The sequence below is a fragment of the Montipora capricornis genome, chromosome 11 (genome assembly GCF_036669925.1).
Source record: "Montipora capricornis isolate CH-2021 chromosome 11, ASM3666992v2, whole genome shotgun sequence".
Taxonomy (NCBI): domain Eukaryota; kingdom Metazoa; phylum Cnidaria; class Anthozoa; order Scleractinia; family Acroporidae; genus Montipora; species Montipora capricornis.
In genome coordinates, this window is record NC_090893.1 from 20551772 (window position 1) to 20564271 (window position 12500).

The window sequence follows — 12500 nt, forward strand, 5'->3', positions numbered from 1 at the left end:
CGATTGAAGTTTTTAGCTTTCAAAACTTCCCCAAATTGTATCGGTAGGTCCTGGAATTCGTGCACAGAAAGACCAGGGAGACAACTTCACTCGTGAACCGCCATGTTTACAGCAAAGCCGATTTTAGGCGTCCCAGTCTGCACGAAACCATCTCTCACCTCTGTCTCCAGAACACCAGACACGCAAGGTTCTTACATCTACGTTTATGCCTGTACAATCAACTGAAATGTCAATTCCTTCTAAAAAATAAAAATAAAAACAGCATCTTTTTTTGGTTGCGCATGCGCTGACGGAATGTTTAAACAAGAGAGAAAAGAGCAGTACCTCCAGACGTGGCACTGGAGCGTCGTACCAAACGAGTCATCCCGGGATTTCAGCCCGTGCGATCGCTTTTGGACGCAGTTGGCCCTTCGCTGCTTTCTGCTACCGACCTTGCCTCCCGGTACGGCATTGAGGGAGAGATATGTCGGCCCCTAAACCATATGTGACAAATCCCACGCCTACTCACAGCTCCAGACCTCCCTTATCATTACAATTTAACATAACATTTCGATCGCCTAATTATTCAAGGCAAAAGTCATTTTATCTCTCATATGGTAAGCACTGGAGTCGCGCAATACAAAGTATACGCATGCGCCTTGCTAAAGGCAACATACACATCGGCCTAAACTTTCTTTCATCTCGAATTTCAGAGTAATACAAGAGTTAATATCTCCCGGACATTACATTTACGGCTAAAATACATAGGCCCATACGGATAAATAATTATGAGATATGAAATACTTAAGAAACGGTCATTTTTTGAAAATAGCAGTTATGAAAAATGCGGCCATGCGGGATACTCATTTTAAGACCTGTTAACTCAGTCAGTACGGATGAAAGAAGGAAGCGCATTCAATAACTTGGCTGATACTGAAGTAAGAAAGAGAAATAAGACCATAACTGGTTGTTCTAAGTTTATTGAGGGACTGAATGTAATTTGCGCGAACATCATGAGAAGAAGATCGGAGAGGAAACTTGGTTGTTTTTCATTTGCAGGAGCAGGAAAATCCTTCAAAAACAGACTTTTATACTATGAATATCATGATGAAGAAATTTTGAATGCACGTATTTCATAGAGACCATATACTTTATTAGAGTTTGCCTTAAGTAATCTGCAAATGTAAATCTTTACTTAGTACTCTCTTATTTACATTATACCGTTCTTTTGACAAGAACGACTGACGAAAGGCCAGTTTACTGCCACAAGAATAACAGCAAAAAAAGCACTATTTTGTCGCAAATTTTCTATAAGGAAAATTTTTTCAGGATCCAAAGGTCTACATTAACAGCGCAGGCCAGGGCTACTTCTTAGTATCTGGCTGGAAATGTTCTTCTCCCTTTTTCCACCGGTCGCGCTCCAGCCATTTGATGAGGGCCAGTCTCCTCGTGCTTCTCAAGTTGCCTCGTTCATGCCCAAAAGAATTCTGGGTAACTCTGCCATTCCATCACAAGGGAAGACCCCCGCATGTCATTTCATAGTTTTTTTTGGGTGTCGGGTCACCCAGTCCTACCATGGGGAAAATCAGCCAGGAAATTTATACGCACAAAATAGAGGTTGAAAACGCCGAAAGGACAAGTCAGTAATGAGAAAAGAAAAAACAAAACAAAACGCAACGATTCTGCACGCCCGGCACTAGTCTCCTTCGCAGCCGTTATTAGGGTCGTCACGTAACGCTCCTCCCCACTAATGGCTGCTCACGAGAGAGACACATTCCTTTCCCTAGGTTTTTGAGAACCAATAGAATGCACGTTATTGTTATCGGCTACGCCAATCAAATTCATTTTTTAACAACGACTCTGGCGTCGCGTAAACAACCGAATAAAATCCTCCTTCAACGAGATCTATTTCTCCCTGCGTACTCGCGTCGCTCAGACTTACGCAAGATATTCCTACCTGCCGTAAGCGTTCGGTTTGATCCTTATGAGGGAAAGCAAAGGTGAAACAATCACAATGTGGCCAGACTCGCCAGTGAAGCCGTCAGATACCATAAGTAGAGCTTGAAAAATGGCAGATTTTCCAAAGCCAGTTGGTAAACTAACAAATACGTCCTTTTTCTTCAGCACTGCAGATATAATCGCTTCTTTTTGATGCTGTTTAACTCTCTAAACTTGAATTGTTCACACGATTTTTGAAAAAGAACAAGATAGATCCGCCATGTTTGCTTTCAATTGCACTTAAATTTACCGCCCGTCGTATTCCGAAGGTAAACCAAAGGAAATATCTGACAATAATGCTATGCAGTCGCTTAATGTTGCCCCAGCCATGGCTGGTGATGATGAGTACTAACAACATGGCCGGTAAATGCTGATCCAACGAAAAATCATGGAAACATGGAAGCCTTCACCTTTTAACATGCTGGCCAACGATATTGGAAAGTTTTTTTTTATATCTCTTAGTAGATATGAAATGCACGGACTGTACGTGTCAGAAGTAAAAGCTAACTATAAAGTGCTTTTCGAGTATCTTAGAATACAGGCATCATATTTTATCGCTCTCCCTCGAAATTCTTCCCTTTTTTACAACTGAGATCGGGAGATCAGCGGCCCTTTGACCAACGATCCATCGAGGTTGCGAGAGGCATTATTCCTGATTGTTATATAGCTGAAAGCTTTCCTCCAGCAGCGCTCGCTCTCATTGGTTACTTTGAAGTCACATGACATCTGACAATAAAACCGTTTCCCGGCAAAAGTTTCTGAGCGGGCAACAGTGCAAAATATATGACGTCAGAGGGTATCAGTGCACTGTTACCCGCGAATGTTGACCGACGACCGCCGTTGCTGTTGCCGTTGCACGTTTTTCTTTTTGTGCTATACAACAAATCACTTAATGACTGGTCCCTCGGGAAACAGTTTTGTTTCCCTCGAATCTCAATGTTTCCTTCAGCTGCACCTCGGGGAAGCATTGAGATTCTCGGAAAACAAAGTGAACTGTTTCCCTCGGGACTGGTCATTAAGTGTTTAATGTCACAAAATCCTCTCCGATGACGATATTTTTTCAAAAATGGAATGAAAAACACTTTGTCCAGTCATTGAAGGAATAGAACCACGCCACTAATCAAGGGCGGATAAAAAAATTCCAGAAAGAGGGGGTCCAAGGAGACCTCGCTGAATTTAGTTGTGAGTATCCAGCGAGTAGCACGTCTCTCTAGGATCGTTCTCAATTTGACACTTCACTTGAGATAGATAAAGTGTTCGCATAACTTTAAAATCAGTAATAAGGGGAGAGGTTCTCTTCAGGCGACCTAACATTCTGTTAGACTTGAGTACAATATGCAATACGTGCGAGTCCTACGATCGATTGCTTAAGTATCCTGTTTAAGATATCACTTGATTACGTTGCCGCTCTGAAAACCATATTGAGAGTAAAAAGAAAACATGTCTGGTCTTAAGGTCACCCTTCAAACAAATAATGAAGCAAGTGAAGAGGGATATTTTTTCGACGATCACTCGGGGATACTCCAAAAAAATCCCAAGTACTCCTTTGCAGAAGTCGAACGCATGCCTTTCACTCTGATGACTGGCTCGGATGCTCTACCACTGAGCTACAGGAGCGGAACGAGGGCATGGCACTACTTATCTTGCTACACTGCTTGCAATGAAATTGTCGAAATGGTGTATTCTCTCTTTTGGTCTTTTCTAACAGCATCTTCCTTCCGATGACTAGTTCCGATGCTCTACCACTCAGCTATAGAACACTCGTGGGAACGAGGGCATGGTACTAGTTTCAGCTGACAATTATCCTGCTACACTAGCTGCTAGGAATGAACTTGTAGAAATGGTGTATTCTCGCTTTAGGTCATTTCTTACAGAATTTGTTGTCGCAGCCGTAGCCGTAGCTGTCGTCGTTTCTTAAACTTCCTACTAACTGAGTTCGCTGGCGAAGAAACTGTTGGTTACGGCTCCCAAATTCCCCACAATGGGATATAATAAGAACAGAAAACACAGGCAGTCGTATCTTACAGCACCACCCCAAACAAACAAGGTTGGCAAGATGTTTGTTACATCTCCAGAGCAACATAAACACACGGGTATACTGTAGAATACGGCTTGCGGAATCGGCCAATCAAAGCGCGTGTACTATCTAAGACAAAAATTGCTTTTTTTTTACTTCAAGTTAACGTACTGCTTGGAGGAAGTAATGATCGTTTGTGAAACCGAATCATGACGAGGGGACAATACGACAGTCTTATGGTATTCCAAATGTATCTTTAATGAGAAATGTCACTACGCAGGAGCCCATCACCCGGAGCGTGCAACTTAACTATACTTGTGCAACGGCGTTTACACAAGTAAGGTTATTTTTAGATTGAATTTCCCGCTAATGAGACTCCCACAGGAGCCCGATGACCAATTACAAGAAAGTAAGCTGACGTCTTAGGGTCACCAAACCGGAACTGCCTTTGTTTTTTGACCTAATTCGCGGGAAGGGCTAGTCTAAAAATAAACCTACTTGTGAAAACGCCGTTTCACAGACGCTGTATGGAAGTTGCACGCTCCAGGATGGGCTCCTGCACTACGAGAGCGCATTTGGGATGACGAAATACAATTTGAACTTGTTAATTAAATTGCCGTTTTGAAGATCGATCGTATAGCTGCAACCATCTGCATCACAGCAGAATGGCAAGAGAGAAGTGATCCTAGCACTTATCTGAACAATTTAAGTAATGATCCTGGCATCTGAACAATTTAAGTAATCGTCTCTTATTGACACCTGAAAACTTCAGGTGGCTTACGACGGGAATCGAACCCATGACCTCTGCGAGGATGGTGCAATGCTCTACCAACTGAGCTATGAAGCCACTCATTGCAAAAAGGTCCATTCGTTGGGCTCTGTGTTCCCTTGGCGAGTGAAAGACTCGATGAATGGAATATACAAATGTATATATTCGAAGTGCGGTTTTTAGACAAAAGCGAAATTAAAGTAATCCTCTGCAAGAAAGTGAGATTCAAGTCCACTCGTCTTCGCTGCTCTCTCGCGGGTCAAGAAAAAACCCTGAGACCAGGGTACAAGTATCTCGACAACTGCCCAGAAAAGTACGAGGATCACTTCTCTCTTTCATCTTTAACCCACACACTTCAAATAGATGCATTTATTTCATTCAGAACATAAATCATTGGCTTTCAGTGTTAGTTTTGTCAAGTACCTAGACGACGTGTTCAAAAACAACTCCAACAACCGCATGAAAAAAGAGATTGACAAGTCCACCAGTTTTGTTGTGGAGTTAACATCGTGTTGACCAATCAAATTGTCAAAACTTCAGCTGTCGGAGGAACCAAATACACAGTTGCGCGACTACACGTATTCGTTTACAGGCTAATGAGTTAGTGCCGGATTGCAAGCAAGCTTGAATTTTTTAGGGAAAAAAAAAAGCAACAAAAAGTGGTAGAAAATCTGTTGACAAGCTGTTTGTTTGAAAAGTTCGCATAATACTTTCCTCTGTAGTTACGGTAGCCAATCTGCGCTCAAGTTGCCATTTGCGACGATTATATCGACCGACAATAAAACGGACAACGTGTTCTCCTCGCAGTTCTCTGTAAGTAAAGCACTAGTTAGTCAATTTTCTTTTCTAAACCACATTAGAGTATTCATCCGTTTATCTACAAAATAGCTAGACTATGACTATATCACCTCATATTTGTCTCTCCATGATAGCTCATTACACCGCCCATTTGGATTAAGGGGTTTCCTACTTAGTATGCACTGGTCAATCTCAGCATTGATTGTAGTCTCCGAAATAATTTGCATTGAAAGTTCAAAAGGCCTATGCAAACGGTTCAAACATGCATTCAACGAAGTTAAATGGATGTTGGGCAGATGTTGGAAGCAAAAGCAAAAGTTGTGCGGAGGCCGTTAAAATGGTTTTAACAAGGCGCCAACAATTGAGTCAAAATTTTGATCGCGAGGAACTAAGAAGAAGAAACCAGACTATCCCGTCCAATTACGGCCACCTGTGAGCATGCGCGCGTTCTACAAAATGTGAACGAACTGTTGAAACGGCTTCAGCTCCAACCTATTCAAATACTATTCGAACTACCTATTCAAACACTCCTAAACTTTGGTTCAACAAAATGTTGAAGCAAAAGTGGGAACCATTTGAATGGGCCTTAAGACTAAAGAATCAAATATTTCTACTCATTAAACTTTCAATGCATTTTAATTAAGAGATCAAGCAACACTCTTATTTCCTTGTTTTTAACCTTCTGGAAGTTATCCCTCAGAAATTGCCCAACAAGATCACTTAAATCCAAAAGTTTGCCTAAGACAAAATTTCTACAGTGATTTCATTTTTAATGCACGCTAAAAGTCCATTTTCAAAATATCAAATATTCAGCTTGATGGTGAGGCAGTGAGGACAAGAACAATGAAAACAAGTTGGAATAAATGTGAGACATACTTGCAAATTATCCACTTTTCTTTCTCTTTGTCCTTTAAACCTCTCTTTCAAGCTTAGTTTTAATATAACGAAAAAGGCCTATTACGAGATCAGGTAACTTAAGTTTCATTTCCTAGTTTTGTTGCATTCTAGAAATTTGCCTCAGGAATCGCCCATTTAAAAAATATTTTCCCTTGACCGCCCTGTGGCAGTATCTTAGAAAATCAACGTTTCTCAGAAACTTCCTATTTTCTTTATTCTGGAACCCTCTTTCTCGAATAGAAAGGTTACGTTGTGTTGGCCCTCTTAAAAAAGACTAAGAAATCTACATTTTAGACACTTTGGGAAAACTTGCCATTTCTTTGACTACGAGCTCTTTTTCGCACCTTTTTTCACAGAAAGATCCAAAAATCCTTCAACTTTAAAGGTGTACTAATTACTACTAATAAGAAGACTAGAACCTAGTCTTAATTTTTGCTTTTATGAAAAAAAAATACCATTGACATTTAGTGTTCCATTATACGAATAAAAAATGAAGTCTTCCTCGAACTCTCTCTTTGTTTCAAATGGAAAGTTCGTATGCGGAGCTTAAGAAGAACTTATGATAAATGTTAGCAGGAAACCAAGGCTACAAACGTACTTTTAAACAACGTTTACATATCTTTGGTCTTCCTTCACCACTTATGAGGTTTGAATTCTTTCATGTTCTCAATAACTCATATACTCGAAGTAAGGAAAATTACATCACATTGACGCATCAGAGCCCAAGAAGCATTTTTCTCAAGTTTTGGACGACGTTTCTGACAAAAAAGAAAGTAAGAAAGAAAAGGTAAAAAAATAGCGGGTTAAATAGTAATTAAGAATTTCATTTTGATTGATAAATGAATAAAGACAATTATTTTCATCCATGAAACCGTTTGTATCACTGAGGCATGTAGACTATAGGCCCTCAATATCTAACTTCACTTTACGTAGATAATCAGCAATTAGCTATTTGGTTGCAGTCCATTGCAAACAGTTCTTTGCAGGAAGGAAAGCACCCGACTCAGTGAATGTGAACAAAAATTATTTTAGTCGCTAGCCAAAGCAGTTCGTTAAAGAACTACGTTTGTGACCGATTTTGAAACAATTTCTCTGTGAAAAACTTATCTTTTTCTCTTGAGCACAAGCCGATTACAAACCTGTTCAACATATTTCTTTTCAGTAATTAAGTTATATTCGAACAGCACTTACCATTCTTTTCGAGTTCTTGAGATCCAAATTCAAACGTGACATCATCGCCAATTAGAACAAATGGCGCCCAGTATTTAATGGCGGAATACTCCTTTGTCTCCCGAAGAGATTCCATAGCATGGTGAAGAGCTAAACTTGCACTTTTTCTGTCTGCCAAGTGTTGGTAAAAACTCTTCATGAACAGCAAGGTCGCTTCATCATCAATTGCCCAGAGTGAAACCAAAACAGACCGGGCACCAGCACACAGGAAAGCTCTGGCTATTCCCACCACACCCTCTGATTTTACTTCTCCCTGACCACTATGACAGCAACTCAGCACAACCAGCTTTGCCTGAAGACGAACTGCTTGAACATCGCTCATTGTTAACATGTAATCTTCCACTTTGGGGATCTGGGATGCGCGCTCGGGAGTTGGGGACAAAACAATTTCTCCAAATTCATCATCTCCATGAGCAGCAATGTGGATTAAAGCAACTGACTTCATTCTTTTCAGGACCTCAGCTTTCGTTGCCTTTTCGCCAGTGAGAGGCGCAGTCTGCAAAAGCTCTCCAATCATCTCCACCTCTTTTCTCGCGCACGGCAACTGTTCATGCATGGGAAAACCGGTGTCCCAAGTGATTTCCTTCAAGCACGGATCGCCCACAAGTAGCGCTTCACTCTTACCGTTAAAAACATTAAATGCACTTGCGATCAGTTTGAAAGCGGACAATGAGGGAACAGTACGGATCCTGACAGAGTCACTCAATGCAGAATAAGGAGCCAAGCAAAATGGTCCATCAGGAACAAAGATCAAGTCATCACCCTGGAGCAGGTCTGCAATGGGACTGATTAAAAAATCATACAAGGACTGCAAGGGGTTGTCGGACACGCTGAAAGACTCAAAGGATTCCTCAACAGCTTCTCCACTGCAAGAGACGTCGCTGCGATGTCTGTGTACCGAGCGATTCTCGCATCGAACAACAGCCCCCGCGCCAATCTGTTTCAAAGTCTTCTTTATCAGTAAGTCAGCACTTCCATTTTCGATTTCCTTTTCCCTATAGTTTACTCCGCTTCCTCTTCTCAGAAGCCAAAAACTGATAGTGTTCTCTGAAAGTGCTATGAAAACTGTTTGTAAAGGCAAATATTTCATTACAGCAGAGATAGTTTCCGTCGTCGCAACTGCCGACGAAAGTTCTTCATGAACACCAAATTGAATCTTCAAAATGTCTGTCAAAGCCTGTGCTCGTCCTTGCTCAGCAGCAAACAAAGCCTCATCAACCTCTCCATTGTTTAAAAGTGCTGTCCACAGAGCTGTGTACGCTCCTTGTTTTGTGTCACGAAAGCTTATTTTCCATGCATCTTCTGACTGAAGAAGACGCCTTGTTTCATCAAAATGTTTTATGCTTAGACGATAAAAATTAAGGGCTTTGCACAACGAGCCTGAAATTTCGTGAACACCACCAAGCCGAGAGCAAGCGATTCCCTGCTCGACTGGATCCTCCGTTTCTTTGGAAATAGTAAGATGTTCGTTAAAGAGAAGAGCACTTTCAAACTCTCCGCTAATAGAATAAGCACAACCGAGATGGCCATAGGCTCTTCCCTCTCCGGCCCTGTCCCCTACTTCTTTCGCAATTGTAAGACCTTTTTCGTGGAACTCTATGGCCTCTTTAAATTTGCCCAGTCTGTGATTAGCATTGCCGAGATATCCATAGACTCTACCCTCCCCGAATCTATCCCCTACTTCCTTCGCAATACTAAGAGCTTGTTTGTGGTACACTATGGCTTGCTTAAAATTGTTCAGGCTGTCATAAGCGACGCCGAGATTACCACTGGCCCCTCCTTCCCCGGCCCTATCCCCTACTTCTTTTGCAATGCTAAGATGCTTTTCGTAATACTCTACGGCTTGCTTAAAATTGCCCAGATTGTTATAAGCGTTGCCGAGATTACCATTGGCACTGCCCTCCCCGGCCCTATCCCCTAGTTCTTTTGCAATGCTAAGATGTTGTTTGGAATACTCTATGGCCTTCTTAAAATTGCCCAGATTGTTATAAGCGTTGCCGAGATTACCATTGGCACTGCCCTCCCCGGCCCTATCCCCTAGTTCTTTTGCAATGCTAAGATGTTGTTTGGAATACTCTATGGCCTTCTTAAAATTGCCCAGACTGTTGTAATCGTTGCCGAGATTACCATTGGCATTGCCCTCCCCTGCCCTATCCCCTACTTTTTTTGCAATGCTAAGATGTTTTTCGTGATACTCTATGGCTCGCTTGACATTTCCCAGACTGTAATAAGCGTTGCCAAGATTACCAATGGCTCTGCCCTCCAGGGCCCTATCCCCTACTTCTTTTGCAATGCTAAGATGTTGTTCCTGACACTGTATGGCTCGCTTAAAATTGCCCAGACTGCGATAAGCGTTGCCGAGACTACCATTGGCTTTGCCCTCCCCTGCCCTATCCCCTACTTCTTTTGCAATGCTAAGAGATTTTTCGTAATACTCTATGGCTTGCTTAAAATTGCCCAGACTGTGATAAGCGTCGCCGAGATTACCATTGGCACCGACCTCCCCTACCCTATCCCCTACTTCTTTCGCAATGTTAAGACATTGTTCGAGATACTCTATGGCTTGCTTAAAATTGCCCCGATGGATGTGAGCCTTGCCGAGATTACCATTGACTTTGCCCTCCAGGGCCCTACCCCCTACCTCTTTTGCAATGCTAAGACATTGTTCGAGATACTCTATGGCTTGCTTAAAATTTCCCAGACTGTGATAAGCGATGCCGAGATTGCCACAAGCTTTTCCCTCTCCGGCACTGAAACCTATTTCCTTAAAAATCCTTAATGCTTCTGTGTAATCCCTCTTGGCCTGTTCAAAATAAGCCAAGCCATAATAATAATTGCCTAAATTCAAATATGCAATACCCTCCCCTTTTCTGTTTCCCTCTTTTCTGGCAACGCTAAGCTCTTGTATATGCTGCTCGAAAACGTTCATCTTTTTGTCTGCCATTCTTGATTACAAGAACTCTTAAGAACAAGGAAGGTCGTCTTTGAAAGTGAGCGCGCTCCTTGAAAAAATACAAAAGAAAGCATGAGAAGTTCAATGCACTGACTACAAATGCTGCAGGTACGTAGCCAAACCAACACAAAAGAGACCGCATGTCATTATGAGTCTAACAAAGACAATAGACCTAATCGGCTAATTTAGTGTTGTACCCAATTCAAATCACCCGGGATTAAGATTCTTTGAGCATTGTATTTGCATGATAATGTAGCCTTCATATTTAAATGATACGAAAATACCTGAAACAAAACGTTTTTTTCCCAAAGGGTTTGATTTGGGTACAACATTGAGTTAGCCGATTAGGTTTTTTTGCTGTTGACGTGAAACTCTTTACTCCTTTTGCTGAGGCCTTTGTTTGATTTAAACTGAATTTTTAAAGCCAGAATTGACCGCACAAAATAGGCGTATTTAATTGGCAAAAATTTGTCCCATATTAGTCAAAGTAATACTGTTGCCTTTTGTCTTTTGTCATCAGATTTTCTATTTCAAATCAAATTGCTCGTGTGATACCAGTGTTTAAAGCTGGTGGTCAATCACTTTTTATGACATACAGATTGCTCTAAATGTCCCCTGGAATCTCAAAGTTGCTCTAGGAAGTAATTTTCTGTAACCGTCTTCCAAGTAACTTAAATAAATAACGTCAAATTTATCACAGTATACATTACACTAAGTTTGTTTTCTCTACATTGCGTATTTACTTACTCTTTACCACTGATTGGCCTAATACAAGAAGTCATTTTGCGCTTGATGGCAGTGAACATGCCATAGGTGTGTGTTTGTTTATATTCTAAGGCCTTTGTTACGGTGGATTAAAAAAATTCTGCTTCATAAACGTGAATACTAAGGGAGCCGCTACGTTGGCCTAATTTGTTTGGGCCAACGGCTATTAATATACGCACCCTCCCTCCGGGAGGATCCATTTTGTGGTTCCCTCATTTTTCTTATTCTCTGTTCATGACCTCAGTAATGTATTCAAACTATCAGACTTGATTTTATTTGCAACTGCTGATATGACGATGCTAGTCTCTTAGGTCTAATTATTTGGTAACCTAGTTGAACGCAAAAAAACTTCCACTAAAAACTTGTGGAAAACTAGTTCTTTATTCTATTTATGCCTCGAGAGAACAAATATGCAAAAATGATTAAAAAATACAATTGATCGTAGAATGGCCTTTCTTGGGAATGTGCTTGACTAACATCTTTCTTGGAAACACTGAATTCCTCAATTGGCTTACAAAATCTCTGAAGCTATAGCATTTAATTTCAGGTGTAGTTGTTTTTCTAAATTTTGTTTAAGAACTCTGTACTACTGTTTAGTTTATCCTTACAGTCATTAATTATTGCATTATTGTGCATGTACAAATCCAATCTTCGTAGACGTCTCTCTTTGCAAAGCATACAGTCAAAATAGTTCCGAAATCAATCTCTGAGACCCAATCTTCAAAGAAATAGAACTATCAAATTTTCGGATATTAGATTACAAGAACTGGGTAAATTTATGTATTCTTATAAACATTCTCTTCCACCATCAAGGTTTTTTTCATAATTTTCTATTGAAAACCACGTCTATGGCTTTTTCACTAGATCTGAAGAATGATTTTCACCATCAACTCTGTAGAACTATTCTTTGCAACTTCCGTTAACTTCTAAGAACTAGAACGCTCGTGGCAGAAGAAAAGCGGTTTAAACTGATGCATACTTCCTTTTTTTTCAACGGAAACACGAAATAAACAAACTAAAGCCTTAGAATACCATTCAGATTTATCAAATTGTATGGCACCCACTTTGAAATAGGGAGACGAGTATCCAAAACA

General features: G+C 40.9%; 2 protein-coding genes and 1 long non-coding RNA gene across 3 annotated transcripts in view; all 3 read right to left on the minus strand.

Moving 5' to 3' along the window:
• LOC138024420 (uncharacterized) overlaps positions 1-12500 on the minus strand; it is a 39288-nt gene that overhangs the window by 1426 nt on the left and 25362 nt on the right. The gene's annotated exons all lie outside the window — the stretch shown is intronic.
• Positions 4951-9639, minus strand: LOC138023745 (tetratricopeptide repeat protein 28-like). The gene is made up of 2 exons (XM_068870804.1): positions 7650-9639; positions 4951-7216 (listed from the first exon to the last, which is right to left on the minus strand). Exons 1-2 carry the CDS (start codon positions 8776-8778, stop codon positions 7197-7199), a joined length of 1149 nt encoding a protein of 382 aa, XP_068726905.1. The 5' UTR covers positions 8779-9639; the 3' UTR covers positions 4951-7196.
• Positions 8825-12500, minus strand: part of LOC138024627 (tetratricopeptide repeat protein 28-like) — a 13622-nt gene continuing 9946 nt past the window's right edge. The window contains exons 3-4 of the mRNA XM_068871847.1: positions 8948-10690; positions 8825-8876 (exon numbers count right to left, since the gene is read on the minus strand). Coding sequence (XP_068727948.1) covers positions 8825-8876; positions 8948-10632 — 1737 coding nt within the window. The 5' untranslated portion in view covers positions 10633-10690. The remainder of the gene's footprint in view (positions 8877-8947; positions 10691-12500) is intronic.

Excerpts from the sequence above, each read along its gene's own strand:
- LOC138023745 (XM_068870804.1), bottom strand. The coding sequence starts at position 8,778 with ATGAAATATTTGCCTTTACAAACAGTTTTCATAGCACTTTCAGAGAAC. Across the intron at positions 7,217-7,649 it reads TCAAGAACTCGAAAAGAATG|AAACGTCGTCCAAAACTTGA; the intron begins GTAAGTGCTGTT and ends CTTTTTTGTCAG.